Genomic DNA, 14,777 nt, shown 5'->3' with positions numbered 1-14,777 from the left:
TGGGGAAAAGTGTAAAAGTGTGGCCAGGCACGCATGTATTTCCCCTTCTCCAACTCCCCCATTATCAATAAAAAATCGAAAGTTAATTAAATCAATGCCAATAAAAGGCCAATTTACTTAAGTGTCGGTTTAAAATAAATAACGTGATTTTTATTGTGGACAAAAAAGGTGTATAACATCTAAAAGTGACTAAAGCGCTTGTGTTCTTTTTAAAAGCGGGTTCGATGTGGTTGCTACCAGCGGCACTTCTGAAATATACTTCATCCTTAGGCCAAAAGTCGAGCCACGCCGAAGAAGAGCAAGATAACTCCGGCAATGGGGGCCAGGGTGGAGGATCCGTTGCACTCGTCCTCGGTGCAGACCTCGCAGCTCAGTAGCTTGTTGAGCGACAGCGTGACATCGGTCTGACATCCGGCCGCCTTGTTGTTAAGGTCGCCAAAGAAGCAGCTCCTTACGATCTGCGGGTTTCCAGGAACTGCAAATTAGAAATTAGCCATTTAACTAATTTTGACATTTTATGTACTTTGTACAATCTATAACATCAAGCAAAACCTGTAGTTTGTTTGGGATTTCATAATCGATTCGAAATGTCTTTAGCGAAATACTCGTATATTATAGTTCATCAATATTTTCGTATGGTAAATTGGTAATTGAAATCGGCAAATGTTCGGTCGTGATGTGCATACTGATGTGTGCGGAAATAAATATGTATAGTGGTGACTATTTAAATATTTTATTTCTCTGCATTAGATTTTGTACGTGGTTGGACCTTCAATTCTATCTGCATATCGAGTTTCAAACTTTTTTCACAGAGAAAAATCAGTCCAAATGTTTTTAAATTAATAATACAAGGTTTTAAATCAATACCAATTGGTATTGTGTTTGGTTTACATTTTAAAATACTTTAAACATTAAAAAAAAAAAGAATTGTAAAATTTGCATTAGTGTACAGTATTGTAGAGTAAACTTGTTTTTTGAACTCACGACAATAAACTTATAGGGCGAAAACACCATCCTTAGGTTTGTCTGAATTTAAGAAAGTTTTTTCTTTTTTGGAAATACATTTTTTTTCATTAAATTTAGACTCGGTTTTTTTTTCTTTAGTGTAAGCTTGTCTTCTTTTTTATAGTATTTATTTTCATTGCCTTGGCATTTGTCCGGCCAATGTATGGAACTATCTATATCTATATAAATGTTTTGTTATGTGTAACATAAAATGAAAGGAAAATAAGTAGTATTAGAAGCTTCTTAAAACATACAAATGAATTCTACCGCATATAGTCATTTTCATGTAAAAAACATGCAATTAGCTTGATACCATTTAAATTTTTTTTGTTATTATCCTAAAAATGTTTACAAACAATTAGATCAATTAAAAAATAACAAATTAAAATTTTGTAAAGCGACCGCAAGAAATATTCTATATTATTTTGCCACTAATATAAAATTTTTGATAAAGATTGCAAGTACCAGTGTAACTGTGACTAATTTATACTATGATACCAATTGACCGAGAGTCAATTACAGCTGCCACGCCCTTCGCTCGGCAAAATAAGAATCGAGACTTAGACGGTTGTTTATACAATTAATGAATAATTGCCTGAAACAAACTTGCGGCTACCGAGCATAAATACTCCTTAGAGGTATACGAGAAACTACTCAAAAGTAAACTGGCTGCAATTATTCAGAGTGCAATATAGGCCCAAGGGAATATTTATGCCTGACAATTGCTAAGCAATCAAACAAATTGTCTGAAAACGTTGAGAAAATAACTCAAATAGGTACTTCAGTACTAACATCTAAAGCTCGTGATGAATTTTTAATGAAGGGAACATATAGCTAAGGGACTGAGGCTAATCTCCTATGGGTTAAGCGAACACACAATATCATTAAAGAATGGATGATGCTGAAGTCTGAGAAATTGAGGTTATAGATTAAAATGAATATTGTGCTGAAAAGGAAAAGGAAAAACAAGAAGATTCTTCTTATCTGCACCCTCTCTTTAGAGACATATGACTATAAGATGTTGTTTCTTTCATGATCTTCATGCGGTACATATTGAACTGGAAAGCATCCAACAAAGACTTGGAATCTTATTCACTTCTAAAAATATATCACTCTTTTTAATTTATTCACCTTCGTAGTTAGTTTATTATGTAAATTTAAAGATCAAAGCTCTGGTGTGTTGCTTACCCTACTGTGCCTATAAAACCTTTCTCTCAATTAACTGACTAAATTAATTGTATGAGTGAAGATGGTTTCGAGTGACCTAGCGAAATGCTATGCGATGCCAATCCCCGTACTTACTTTCGATTGTCTGCTTCATGCAACCGGTGGCATTACGAACTGGGAAAAAGTTTTGAAGGAACCGAGGAGGAGCTGTCCTGGAACAATCCAAGACCAGGTCATCATCGGACTTCATATCCTTTCCACATTTGGGGTTTGTCAAAGAATCGCACTGATAGCACTTAATGGCGTACCCTGCAATTCGATTTGTTTAAGATCAATTCGGTTACGCAATTCCACGTATTTCCCTACCCGTGCAGGCCAAAGTGGCCAAGACGGTGAAAGCCAAGATCAGTTTTACACTTGACACCATTTTCACGTTTGGAAATTTATTTTTCGACTATTTCTTGAAGCAAACCTTGACAGCACGGCGTCTGGCTAGCGTTTGTGAGCGATATCGCAGCGTTCTGACCGTTGTCCATATTTTAACTTGGTATTCCTCGCAGAATTCCACTCACTCAAAATCAAGCTTCCACTCGAAGTGACCGTGAGTGAGTGCTTTTCTTGTGTACGTTGCGTGTTTGAATTCTGTTTTTGTTGTTTTTGAACTTGTATAGAAGCTGCCGCAATGTTTTTTCTTCCAACATTTGACACACAAACGAGGCGCATATATATGTACATAAATTTACAGAATTTTCGCCGATTTGTTTGGGGTGATGTCAGCCGTTTTGTTGTTTATTTTTGTTTTGCTTTGGCATTCTGATGAAGACAATTCGGGTTCTCCCAAAAATTTGCTTTAAATTAATTGCTTCTTTCATCATTTTTTCGAGTATTATGTATGCAGCAAGGGCTTTTGGGGCTTTCTTAGGCCGGTCTGAATGTCATGGGGGTCCCAAACCACTGGAATAGTCATCGTACTCAAACCAGTTGCCTCTTAATTCTGGTGCGCAGTTCGAAACACATTCGAGTGTTTGACTGAATCTCGTTGTTTTGCCGCCTTCAGCAACTAACAACGCTGTCACCTAACGATATGCGCTAACTCACCGAAGCTCAAGCCCTCGATTATTCTGTGTTATATTAGTCACTGCTATAATTGAACGAAAGTGTTTCGCTTATTTTTATTTATTGAATTTGCTTTAAAAATTCCGAAGCACAATAAAATACCAGAAGAAACGCAGAAGTCAACGCGAAGTCGCAATTGCGACTATCAAATACCCATGGAGAATGGGGGTATATAAGCAGCATAGCGAGACAATCTATTCAAAGTGACACAATATTCTAAAAAATCACTTTTTTTCCCAAAAACTCACTTATATTTTTGTCACCAGCGAATTCGACCGTTTTTTAAGATTTTTATTTTATTGTTGTCTTAAAAAAAGGGACAAAATAGAGATTAAAACCCCGGGCAACACCAAAAACTATTTATTTTTATATTTTTTTCCAGCATTCAACGTTTTTCGCTTGAATCTCAAAACTGATAACAAACAATATTTTTTCGTTTATTACTTTTTAATTTTTTTACGAAGTCCGCCAAGACGAACTTGCCAAGTTTACTGCAGCCAGAATAGAATACACTGCATGCCAATTGATACAGTTATCTTCTTTGATATGGCTTAATTAACTAGGAGATGATTATAATTTTATGTGGGTTTTGCAAAAAAGGCTAGAAACATTTAATTCTTTAAATTAACTTCGCCATGTGAGGATGGTTGCGCGTGGGTAATCGTCCATCTTACTCGGGCGGAATAATTAAAACAACCGGTGGAGCTATCGACAACAAGACTTTCATCTGATCCACACTTGAAATTGATTATATAATTGCAATCATAGCATTTAGTGGCATAACCTGGGAATCAATTATATGTTAAATATTTTTATATAATAACTCCCTTTGATGTAGTACCAGTACAGGCCATATTGAACAGAATAATAAGAACTATGATCAGTTTAACACACGCCGCCATTTTTGAGTTTGGGAATTATTTTTTGGATTGTTTTTAAAAGTAGACCTTCACCACGCAGCGGTTGACGAGCGTTTAACAGCACTAACTTTTAAAACATACAGTCCTTATCACTTGAATGTGGAATAATTTTTTGTTTCTCGAAAAAAAGAAGATTAAAAATATTTTTTTTATAATTTTTTTTACTCTTTGTTTTTTTTATATAAAGCCTCAATTTCTCCACAAAGTTTTTGAGTTTGGGAACTTTGTATTTGTTTCCAGAATAATGGCAGATTAAAAAACCAAATGTGTATGCGAAATAGTATTCTGATAATTCTTTTAATTTTTAATTTCTGTTTTTATAGTTTTCTAATGTTAATTTATTTTTTATTTTATTTTTCCCTGTGTATTTAACGGCTTTTGATTTTTAGATTTTGTCTGAGCGTGGACAGACATTTTCTATTTTCTTCAATTAAGTAATTTCTGAAATTATGCTAAACGAGTTTGGGTTAATTGGTACAGGCGGGGGTGGAGGGATCTCGGATGTTTCAGCTTCCAGAGCTCTGCGATCTGGGGAAGTGCCCTCGGATCTTGCGGTCTGGAGTTTCTTGACCTTTGCTGACTGCATTTAACACTTTGTAAACTCAAAGCCGAAGGGTGGGATACTGAAACTTGACTTGCAAATGAAATTGAACCCAATTATAAGTAATTAAGTAGGCAGACGAACATAAATCCCACTTCTCGGATGAAAAGGGGGAACTGTGCGACCGTTTTTACCAACATTCAAATTGTTTGTTGCTTATGTGGGTGCACATACTAATTAGGTCCCAGGTGTTTCACTCTCTAACCCCAGACACCATACAAATTGCAGCTTTTGTATGCCACTGACTCATTTAAATATATTTTTAACTTTATTGTTATTCGATGACTTTACTTAAAAAGTGTTCTCCGTACAAATTGCGATTACTGCAGGTCTACTGACTTTGTAAATGAAGTACCTACTTTTTTTTTGCAGTTAGTCATGTCGGCTTGTGTGATGATTATTAAGGGGCTGGGTTGAAGTTACAAAGCAAATAAATAACTAGTAATATTTTTGCCTTAGCTTGACTTATTAGTCATTGTAAAGAAAGGCTTGGAAGATGAATGTCGAAAAAATCTACAACTATCGTATCTACAAACTAGAACAGTTTTAAATTAGCATGTCAAAGTTGATTTATATTTTCGTTGACTCATTAATAATCAGATTTGGATATGATTATACCGATTTCTTCTTTGACTTTTTATTTATTTTTTAAAATTAACCGACAATATCTTTTATAAATAATTAACTTATCCATTGACTCTCGAACTTTCCTAAGCCAAGATTGCTCAACCCAATAAAGTTACAACATTTTTTGGCATTTTGCTAGGACAAACTCCTGTCCCTCTTTTATTATCAAATGAAATAATTAATTTAGAAGACATTTACACAAAGCACGACTTTTGGAAACTACAAGCAATTAAGTTACACGCTAGTTAAGATCTAGGCCAGCAGGCGGGCTACTCCGAAGAAGAGGAGGATGGCTCCGGCGACGGGGGCCAGCGAGGAGGATCCGTTGCACTCGTCCTTGGAGCAGACGTCACAGCCCAGCTGCTTGACGAAGGGCAGGGAGGGATCCGACTGGCAGCCAGCCTGGACGTTGTTGATGTCCCCGAAGTAGCAGCTCCTCACGATCTGCGGATGTCCGGCCACTGGAATGGGAGCAGATTGTTCGGTTTGGGATGAGTAATGGGGCAACAACTTTCTCTGGTGGGTCTACAAAATGAACCGATTGTTCACCCAACTGGCACTTGCTAATTGTTTACTTGGGCTGTATTGTGATAAAATACAAGGAACAACAATTCGCTTCACACCGCGTTAAAAAGTATTCAACATATATATTTCAAAGAATTTCTGTTGTTTTTCACCTGGGATCTCATCATTGTGAATTTTTCTATAATTCTTATAATTGATTCGTCTCTTAAATTAACTAGGGTCAGAGCTGATTCTTGATTTAAAAGCGTTGAAAAACGATCATAACATTTATGACGGAATATTCTAATGGCAGATCTGCCTCGCAAAAAATTAAAAATGCAAGCCGTGAGAGTGGGAATAGATTGCGGCATTCAATCCCAGCACGAATTAGGGTCTCAATTTGATGTAATTACACGAAAATAAGTCGCAAAAAAGAGACTAGAAATCACGTAGAATGAGAAATAAGAGTCGTACAAAACACATGAAGCAAAATATTCACGCATGACATCAGAGACTAAATTCAAAAACCTATTTGATGATCTCAGATTTGTGTTGTCAGACTTCGCTATCTGTTGCTTGAAGAAAAAGCTTCAGAACCTCAGTTTCATTGGTAATATTGGTAATATTTGTCTTAAAATAAAAATGACTGTTATAAGTTCTTTTGAGGAAATAGTGTATTGTTTTTCTGGGCTTAAAATATTTTTTTTAAATGTGAACTCACCGCTTTCGAGGGTTTTCTTCATGCAACCAGTGGCGTTGCGCAGGGGGAAGAAGTTCTGCAGGTAGCGGGGCGGTCCAATTCGGGAACAATCAATCAGAAGGCTGTCGTCCGCCTCGAACTTCAGGCCACACTTGGGCATTGTCAGGGACTCGCATTGGTAGCACTTGAGGGCGTAGGCTGTGGGGAATATTAAAATATTAAACAATATTTTTTATAGATTTCGAAGCCTTGGAAGGTAACAGTAGGCTTTTCAAAGTCAGGGTCTTGTGCTAAAAATGTATTATATAGTTCTATGATTTATTTGATTTTGATAAATATTTTTAATATTAAAAATGCCGTGCCATAAAATTTATTCTATTTTATCTTTAAATTTATGTTTTGAGCCTTTAGAGAATAGCTGGAGGCTTTTCAGTTTAAGGATATTTTAAGGGTTTTCGTAAAAAAGATTAACTGTTACAATTATAAAAAGAAAATTGTTTCAATGAAGTAACAAGAAAAACGACTGGAGTATAAAAAGGAGAGGCCGAATAAAATATTTCAAGAAAATAATGCTTATAAAAGGTTATTTTCAGAGAAGTAAAAAGTGATCGTTTAAATCTGTAATATTTCTCAGCTGGCTCTCCTTGAACTCCTTTGAATACACCGTTTGCACTGCCCACAGTTTCGAGCTCAACGCACCTGAACAGGCTAGACTGACAATAAGGGCCATGGCCAAACTGCATTTCCGAGCGGACACCATTTTCACCAACACTTGATTTCTGGGTACTGAGTTTTGGGAAATAATTTCTTGTGATCCTAGGCACGAGTATGAACCGCCGACGACGATATCTGCTGAACGTCTGAAACTGTCGAGCGTCGCGAGTTGGAACAACAGCACAGTTGCAGTTCCAGCAGCAACATCGACGGCTCGGCAGCGAACACCCCTCGAATGAGGCATATAGGCAGACCCAAGAGGCGTTCTCCGGCTTATGCTTTGAGTGGAAAATCATATTGTTTTTTTCACGCCTGGGAAAACTGGTTTTAATGCGCTGTGGGTCTGGGCATGTAGTTTGATTTTGGGCTAGACAAGAGCATTTATACACATTCATTTTCATTTTGATTTGAAGGGGGATCGTAAGGCACGAGTATGAGTCAGGAACAGCTTCATTAGCAAGCGCTTTCTAAAGTGTTGTTTTCTGGGCGACAGACTTTACTTGCTAATTGTAAGATTCGGTAGCCGTATTGCGACAAATATCAAAGGAGAGATAATTAGCTTAGAGAAACACGAGTGCTCTTTAAAGACTACTGCCAGTATTTTTCTTCACCGCCCAAAAGTATGTCACACAATTTAAGGCAAGCAAGATATGATTATTTGGCGCATCTCATTGAGCACGATCGAAACCTAATGAGGCACAGATGGGGTGTCACTAATCAAGAGGGACGGCAAATAATTTGCATAAATTTAATTAGAAGTGCCCAGCTGGCCAGACAGGGGGGCAGAAAGTAGCCGAGCGGAAGGCTTTGTTGGGGCCAGTGGCACAAGGACGCCGGCAGGACATCAGCGAGGGTTGCAATGTGTCCTATGTAGGTCGGCTAATTGGATTCAACTTATATGGCTATCCCAGTGCATTTTCGGATTAGTGTAACAAGAGTATCCAGGGGTTTGGCCTCCTTAAAAGCGTGGCTTAACTTTCGCTTGTGCTGGATTAGGAATACCTATTTATTCAAAGAATGTAACTAATACCCAAAGAAAAATTAATATGTTGGCCATACAACTTTATTTTTAATGTTAGTCAAATGGCTGTACTAAGTCCAAGTACTCCTTATAGGAGTATATTCTCCCGTGAGAGCACTTTGCGGTAGAGCCAGGCTGATAAGCTCAGATGGCAGATAACCCAGCAGCTCTCAGTTCAGTTGCATTTCAAGTCTCGAGATGATTAGTCAATTGCTTCTAATATTCCCCCCGCTGATCGTGGCAACTGAGGCTACTTTGGGAACGCAGGTGGTCAGCTACGACAACAAGCGGATGCTCCAGCTGATCGAGGACTTCAATGGAACCGTTGCCGAGCAGCTGTCCCTGGTGTCAGCCACCTGGGGAAAACTGAAGGCCGACTACCCGAGGGATGTGGCCAAAATCGAGGACTTGGAGGAGACCCTGCAGCATGTTGTGTGTCGCAAGGAAGCTAATGTCACAGTTCGCCAGCACCTGCAGGGCTACCTCATTCGCGAGCAGATCCGCGAGCATTTGGAGATCCTGAACACCACCGAGCTGTTCCGGCAAGCCTTGGACTCCGAGGAACACGAACTCGGCAAGTGGCAGCTGGCCATCGGCCTGCACTCGCGAAGATTCCACTGCCTCTTCAAGCCAGACCAACTGAACAGGGTTCTGGAGAGAGTGCTCCGAAGGGTTTACACCTTGCCGGGTTCCACGAAGCTGGCTGCGCTTTTTTACCAACTCTATTTGACCGGAAACCGCCAGTCCTACGGCCTGATGATCCGAGCGGAGCTGATGCTCTACGATCGCTATAAGAGGGGCGGCGAAGTCAGCCAGGAGTTCTGCGGCTACATGGCCAAACTCTGGCAGAGCATCCAACTGGAGGAGTTCTATTCCGGTCTGGATCAGAGCACTAAACAGCGACTGGTGGATGCTGTTATTGACCTCCTAAAATACCTCTAGGTTCAACCCATTAGGCAGGGCTTAAGTTATGTGAACTTTATTCGGTGTAATCTGTATGTCTTGTGATTTAATACTTTGATTTTAACTTGGTTTCGTTTGTCCAGCATCTGAGTTAATTACATAGGTGAAGGCTTGTGTTCTTTACATTAAAATATCATGTTGTACATAGACCATTTTGTGAGTATTTACTGTGCTTGCGAGTTTAAACTCTACTGATTATTGTTTTGCTTACTTAATCGTCTGTGATTGGATTGGGTTTGTAATAGGTTTATTTATTTATACTCTGAATTGGTTTTCTCTGGGAATATTCGGGCTTTGAGCTTGGCAAACATTGGCACTCGGCCAGGCAAATGATAAACTTATAAAAGAACCTTAAACTTCAATCTGACTGTAAGCTAATGCGGGGCGAGAACAGTGCCCCAAAAACTAAGTTAAATCGAGCTAAACGTAAACGTTAATCAGCCACAGCTCGGCCCGTGAGGCCAGGCAAAATATCACGTTTTAACTAAAATAGAATAGAGGGAGGTCTCGCTTAGATGGCCAACTGTTGGATCAGGGCCAGGATGGGCAGGAGCAGCAGGATCTCCCAAACGTAGGCTCCCGTGAAGGCTCCATTGCAGCGGTCGGTGAGGCAGTCCTCGCAGAACACCCGCCGCACGTTCTTCTCCGGACTGGTGATGTTGCACAGCTCCACGGGATCCGACTTGTTGGTATAGTAGCAGAAGCGCTTGGTGATCAGCTTGCCATTATCTGGAGGGAGGAATAATATTTATGATTAGTGTTTAAAATTATATTATTATAAATTATTTAAAGACGTAATACTACACAGATTACTCACTTTCCTCCACCGTTTTGCGGCAAACGGCGCGCTCGTGATCGGAATTAATGGTGCTGTTGCACTTCCTCAGCAGATTGATGTTCCGCTCCTTGATCAGGTCAGTGGGTATGTTGTCCTCCTGGAAGGTCACGTCGCAGAAGTCCTCCGCTCCAATGGTGTCCGAGCTGCAGTGCCAGCACTGCAAGTGGTGTTTTTCGTGCTGCTCATTTCCAGCTGAGGAGAGGATAACAATCGGTCACCGGTAGAAAATATATTTAGTTGGCAAATATGCCACTAAAAAATGAAGTTTGTTTGTGGTCTAAAAATAAAAGAGGGTGACACAGTTTTGTGACCTTCTTCCCAACAGTTCCCAACCGGAGTGGTTGACATCATCAGAATCATGTGCCGCCCACTTTTCAGCCCACCCACTGCGAAAATGGAGAATGCGTGGCCAGTCGATGTGGCGCCTCAGGCGAATTTTATTATGTATAAGACACTGAGTTCTTGCTGTTAAAGTGCTAGTGAAACTTTCCCCAGATTTATGCAGGACAGATGGAATAAGTTTATGGCTGTATATTATCTGTTTTTTGATGGAAAATCATATTAAGGTTATAATAAAGATAATAGTATCCGTTCCAACACAGTTTATAAGCAATATATAAATATTTATAAGCTAAGTACAATCCCTAAGTACTTTCGTAAAATTGCTTTAACATCAGTAAGATCATTTATATCTAATATAAATCCCATAAGATTGCTATCTGACGGATCTACTTCTACTTCTTATGCTTATTTATATGGTTTTTCCTATCACTTTTTTTGGGAATACTTTTTGCTGGTTTTTGCTCATTAAACATTGTTTACTTTGGCACCGTTAATGTTGAATAGTTAGCTTAAACGAGGTGAATCATTAATAATTGAATTTAGACACCACTGGAACATATTTTTATTTCGGTTCTGTGTTTATTTTTCTTTTCATAATAATTTGTTTTTCTTCCGTTCACCGCGTTCATTTCGCACATCTAAATTAATTTTCACACCCAAAACATAAGAATTCGTATAGAAAACTGTACGGATGATGCTCTACTATAAATAGAATTCCGCAAATGATTTAATTAGTGCAAGAGCTTGGATGATGTGATTTATGGGAATGGCTATAAGGGGGACCTGCTCTAATTGTGCTGATAAGGTTGCGTGATTTCGCGCGACAGTAAATCAAGATCGCCGGCTGCGTCCTTGAAAGAGTTTTGCATGTCCTGCCAGGGGAAGGTGCCAGGACTCGCCTTGTTTACCGCAGGAAAAGGCAAACATGCCACAAGTCCGGCGAAGCACTCGGGCAACTCGAAGGCAAACAATCTTGGAAAGGGTTTCCTCCGAGGAGTGGCGCCTGTCAAATATTGACTATAACATATTTATATATTTCGCTTTTCCCTGCTGAATCACATTATAATACCAGAGGTGCGATATTACGTATGCGCTCTGAAGCCTTCAATTGTCGTGGCCTTGGACTGCCAGTTGGCTGGAGAGTGTGGCAGCTTTATATTGACTGGACATATGCAAAACCCAGCCCCACGCCGCTTGTACTAGTTTTCCCTGCCTTGTGGGGTCTTTTGTTCCAGTTTTTCCAAAACAATTTCAGGTAATTGGCACAGGCCTTAACTTTTTAGTGTGAGTAATTGATTGTTTCCTCGGCCATACATAGGAAGTAAAATATTCGCAGATATATTTGCTCAAATGGTGTATTTTAATTGTAAAATATTTTTATTTTATAGAACATAGTAATAATGATAACTTCTGAATTTTATTTATTAAAGCTTATTTCATCGCGACCCATGCCATGACCTTTTGTACCATTTTTCCCAGTGCATCTTATGGGCACATCAAGGCCGCTGTCTAAGGGTTTTATATCGCCCACGCTTAACGTTCTGAAAGTATTTCGTTGGGTCACGCATATGGCCTGACTTGGTGGGGCCTCTTTTAAAGCGCTGCTCGGGTAATTGAAAGTTGAGACTTGTTTCGAGGAAGTTCCACTGCACTCCCCTTTAAGCATTGTTTTTGTAACTTTACACCCCGAAGGCCATGAATCTGGTTTAAAGTAAACAAAAACATCCCTTGTAGTGGAAGAATAACAAGGATAATACGATACAGATCGGATGTGTGTCAGGACAATCTGCGCTTCCTGTTGATGGAGGTAGCCCCAGCTCGGTATCTCCATTCATTATCAGTTTGCGCAAATTACGCAATTCAAGTCGGAAAACGGAGAACTAACCCCCGAAGAAGACCGCCAGACTCTGACATAGTTTTCTGCCAAGCGGGGTTGGGATTTTTTACGGGGCGACGGCGGGATGTCAGATGCCGAAGACAGCGGGAAACTGGAGCAGACGACATCCTGGCGCCACTCTGACATGCGCACTTCCCGAATCTGGTAAACCGTAAATCCAGATTGAAGCCAGGACAAAAACAGAGCAATTAGATAATTGCAGGACATTGAACAGGGCTAATTGAGAGCAACAGGGAGCACGAACTGCTGCTTCGATTAGCCACCTTGTGACCCAATCACAATCCCCAATCACTCTCATCATCATCAGAGGCAATGCAAAACTATTTAACGTGCCATGCAAATGTGGAAACTGCATTGGCCGTTTTCACTCTGTTTGGAAAATCAACTGAGCCACGCCGAAACTGGCTGTGAATATAAATATTGAAATGTCTGGCAGTTGGCGAATATTTGTATTTATAAGGCGTGCAGGTTGCCAATCATTCGGAAGCGTGAAAACCACCGAAATGCGAAATGCACGTGTATACATTTAGCGCTGTTCATCAAGGAAGCATTGACCCAGGAATGTTTCATATACGAAATGAGGAAATTTCCAGTGTACAAAGAAATTTAAAGCATGTTTTTACACCTGACCAACACACTACAAAAGTGCTAAAGGAAATATGGAAGAATGTGAGAATCAGTACTACAAAAATTTAAAAATGTATTTAAATTTCATCTAGTGTAATCTAATTAAATTAAAGAAACCTTTAATTGTTATTATAAAGATAGAAACAAAAAAAAACATATTGCCATTTTGAATTCGGGTAGCCTCTCGCTGTAAATCACATTTCCTCATCATTTTCAAATGTCTTTCCTCTTTCTACACGTGTTTGGAAGCCAAACAAACAAATGGGCACTTTCTATATTAAAGCCCACATCACCGCCTGTTAATAATTCATTATTTTTCACCCATCCGATCCGATATAAATTTGTTTACGACAGATAAAAACAGCAGAAACCTCCATCACTTTGAGTATCACCCATAAATCTTTCTCTAGAATCGCGAGTAACATAAAAGTGCTAAGTATATTAAATGGCTTCCACCTGAAACTTTTTTAGTTGTAAGCCAAAATTTTGAGAATTTGCATAAACACCGCAAGGGAGAATCGTTAAATAGCTGGCGGAAAAACTACATAAACAAAATGGGAGAAAATTGGAAACAGATTTCATTCATGGGCTCTAAGTAGAAAAACCATCACACCTCAAACTTTATGTGGATCGGCGACCTTGCGGGAAAGATGAAATTACAGGTGCACAGGAACAAATTTTAGTTCTGGGTTTGGACGGCTACTAAAATGTACATTGAGTTATTCATATTACAAATTTACTCTTTAGTTTGATTTATTGAATGACTAATTTTTTTCAAAAACGATATAATATTTATAAGAGCTATTGAATTGTATAGAAATTATATTAAAACTTATCCCCATTAAAAGGGAAATGTATACCTTTGCATTATTCTTAACTATATATATATTTTTTTTAAATTTAAACTTTAAGATCGCACAAACATTATATGTATTAGTTTAAAGCCAACGAAGCCCCTCGATTTTTCTCCGTGCATACCCGAGAATGTATTAAAAATGGGACCACCTCTTGGGGTTTCGCGTTTACAAGGAGATAAAGAGTGCTTTATTTACCGATCGACACATCCCCTCTTGAATGTTGCTCACCTGTGATGTGCCAGGCGTTGGCCAGCAGGAAAACACCAGCGAGGAGGGCTTTCATCGGCACCACTGACATTGCTTCCTTGGAATGTTTATGGAAATCCTTTCGGGACGCGGAACGCGACTTGGCGGCGCCTGTGGGGATTGATATACTATATCCTTCGAGAGGGGTTTGGGTTGTGGGCACTTCGAAATCGCTTCGAGAGCTGCGCGCGATGCAGACGGTTGCTCGGCCGGGGAACGACTGTGGATGTTGCCGAGGCTTCTTCGCCAGAGTGCCACATTCTTGGTGCTGAAAGTTCTGGCAGCGCAGCCGCGTCGCTGCCGGCGGGGCAGTTGTTGTCGCCTGGGCTCCTGGGGAAACCCCTGCCAGCCCTTTATTTGTTTTACTTCCTGAGAGACCCGAAAAAATCCCACCAGACAGCCAGCCAGACTCACGCATTTCGTGCCTTTGGTTTTGCTAGTTGCTTGCCCTTTTTCAATTTTTTCAGGGAGCAGCGAACAATGGAGCTTAATTGATGACGCTGCATTTGGCAACGTAATGATGTAAAAACACACAAGCTTCAGGAGTAAGTGGGTGGGTAATTTAAAAAAAATATACTGTTTTACAAATTATGAAACATCAAAATGCCTATTTTAAAATAGTAAATGCAAAA

General features: G+C 39.5%; 4 protein-coding genes across 4 annotated transcripts; 1 reads left to right on the top strand and 3 right to left on the bottom strand.

Moving 5' to 3' along the window:
* Window positions 1-124: 124 nt before the first annotated feature.
* On the bottom strand, window positions 125-2,705 carry LOC108034333 (uncharacterized). Its single transcript, XM_017109212.3, has 3 exons — window positions 2,539-2,705; window positions 2,308-2,481; window positions 125-475 (listed from the first exon to the last, which is right to left on the bottom strand). Exons 1-3 carry the CDS (start codon window positions 2,597-2,599, stop codon window positions 267-269), a joined length of 444 nt encoding a protein of 147 aa, XP_016964701.1. The 5' UTR covers window positions 2,600-2,705; the 3' UTR covers window positions 125-266.
* A 2,711-nt stretch (window positions 2,706-5,416) lies between these two features.
* Window positions 5,417-7,515, bottom strand: LOC108034336 (uncharacterized). The gene is made up of 3 exons (XM_017109219.3): window positions 7,340-7,515; window positions 6,662-6,838; window positions 5,417-5,897 (listed from the first exon to the last, which is right to left on the bottom strand). Exons 1-3 carry the CDS (start codon window positions 7,398-7,400, stop codon window positions 5,689-5,691), a joined length of 447 nt encoding a protein of 148 aa, XP_016964708.1. The 5' UTR covers window positions 7,401-7,515; the 3' UTR covers window positions 5,417-5,688.
* A 1,053-nt stretch (window positions 7,516-8,568) lies between these two features.
* Window positions 8,569-9,487, top strand: LOC108034323 (uncharacterized). Its single transcript, XM_017109194.3, has one exon. It carries the CDS (start codon window positions 8,574-8,576, stop codon window positions 9,315-9,317), a length of 744 nt encoding a protein of 247 aa, XP_016964683.1. The 5' UTR covers window positions 8,569-8,573; the 3' UTR covers window positions 9,318-9,487.
* LOC108034324 (uncharacterized) lies at window positions 9,339-14,354 on the bottom strand. Its single transcript, XM_017109195.3, has 3 exons — window positions 14,128-14,354; window positions 10,156-10,368; window positions 9,339-10,067 (listed from the first exon to the last, which is right to left on the bottom strand). Exons 1-3 carry the CDS (start codon window positions 14,195-14,197, stop codon window positions 9,850-9,852), a joined length of 501 nt encoding a protein of 166 aa, XP_016964684.1. The 5' UTR covers window positions 14,198-14,354; the 3' UTR covers window positions 9,339-9,849.
* Between the last annotated feature and the right edge of the window lie 423 nt (window positions 14,355-14,777).

This window comes from Drosophila biarmipes, chromosome 2L (genome assembly GCF_025231255.1).
Source record: "Drosophila biarmipes strain raj3 chromosome 2L, RU_DBia_V1.1, whole genome shotgun sequence".
Taxonomy (NCBI): Eukaryota; Metazoa; Arthropoda; class Insecta; order Diptera; family Drosophilidae; genus Drosophila; species Drosophila biarmipes.
Note: the sequence above shows the minus strand (reverse complement) of the source record. Positions and strands in the feature narration are given on the sequence as shown.

Coding starts and splice junctions, on each gene's coding strand:
- LOC108034333 (XM_017109212.3), bottom strand. CDS start 2,599: ATGGTGTCAAGTGTAAAACTGATCTTGGCTTTCACCGTCTTGGCCACT. Junction 2,482..2,538: donor GGCCACTTTGGCCTGCACGG/GTAGGGAAATAC, acceptor ATCGAATTGCAG/GGTACGCCATTAAGTGCTAT. Junction 476..2,307: donor CATGAAGCAGACAATCGAAA/GTAAGTACGGGG, acceptor TCTAATTTGCAG/TTCCTGGAAACCCGCAGATC.
- LOC108034336 (XM_017109219.3), bottom strand. CDS start 7,400: ATGGTGTCCGCTCGGAAATGCAGTTTGGCCATGGCCCTTATTGTCAGT. Junction 6,839..7,339: donor TGTCAGTCTAGCCTGTTCAG/GTGCGTTGAGCT, acceptor TATTCCCCACAG/CCTACGCCCTCAAGTGCTAC. Junction 5,898..6,661: donor GAAGAAAACCCTCGAAAGCG/GTGAGTTCACAT, acceptor CTCCCATTCCAG/TGGCCGGACATCCGCAGATC.
- LOC108034323 (XM_017109194.3), top strand. CDS start 8,574: ATGATTAGTCAATTGCTTCTAATATTCCCCCCGCTGATCGTGGCAACT.
- LOC108034324 (XM_017109195.3), bottom strand. CDS start 14,197: ATGTCAGTGGTGCCGATGAAAGCCCTCCTCGCTGGTGTTTTCCTGCTG. Junction 10,369..14,127: donor CAACGCCTGGCACATCACAG/GTGAGCAACATT, acceptor TCCTCTCCTCAG/CTGGAAATGAGCAGCACGAA. Junction 10,068..10,155: donor CCGCAAAACGGTGGAGGAAA/GTGAGTAATCTG, acceptor TCCTCCCTCCAG/ATAATGGCAAGCTGATCACC.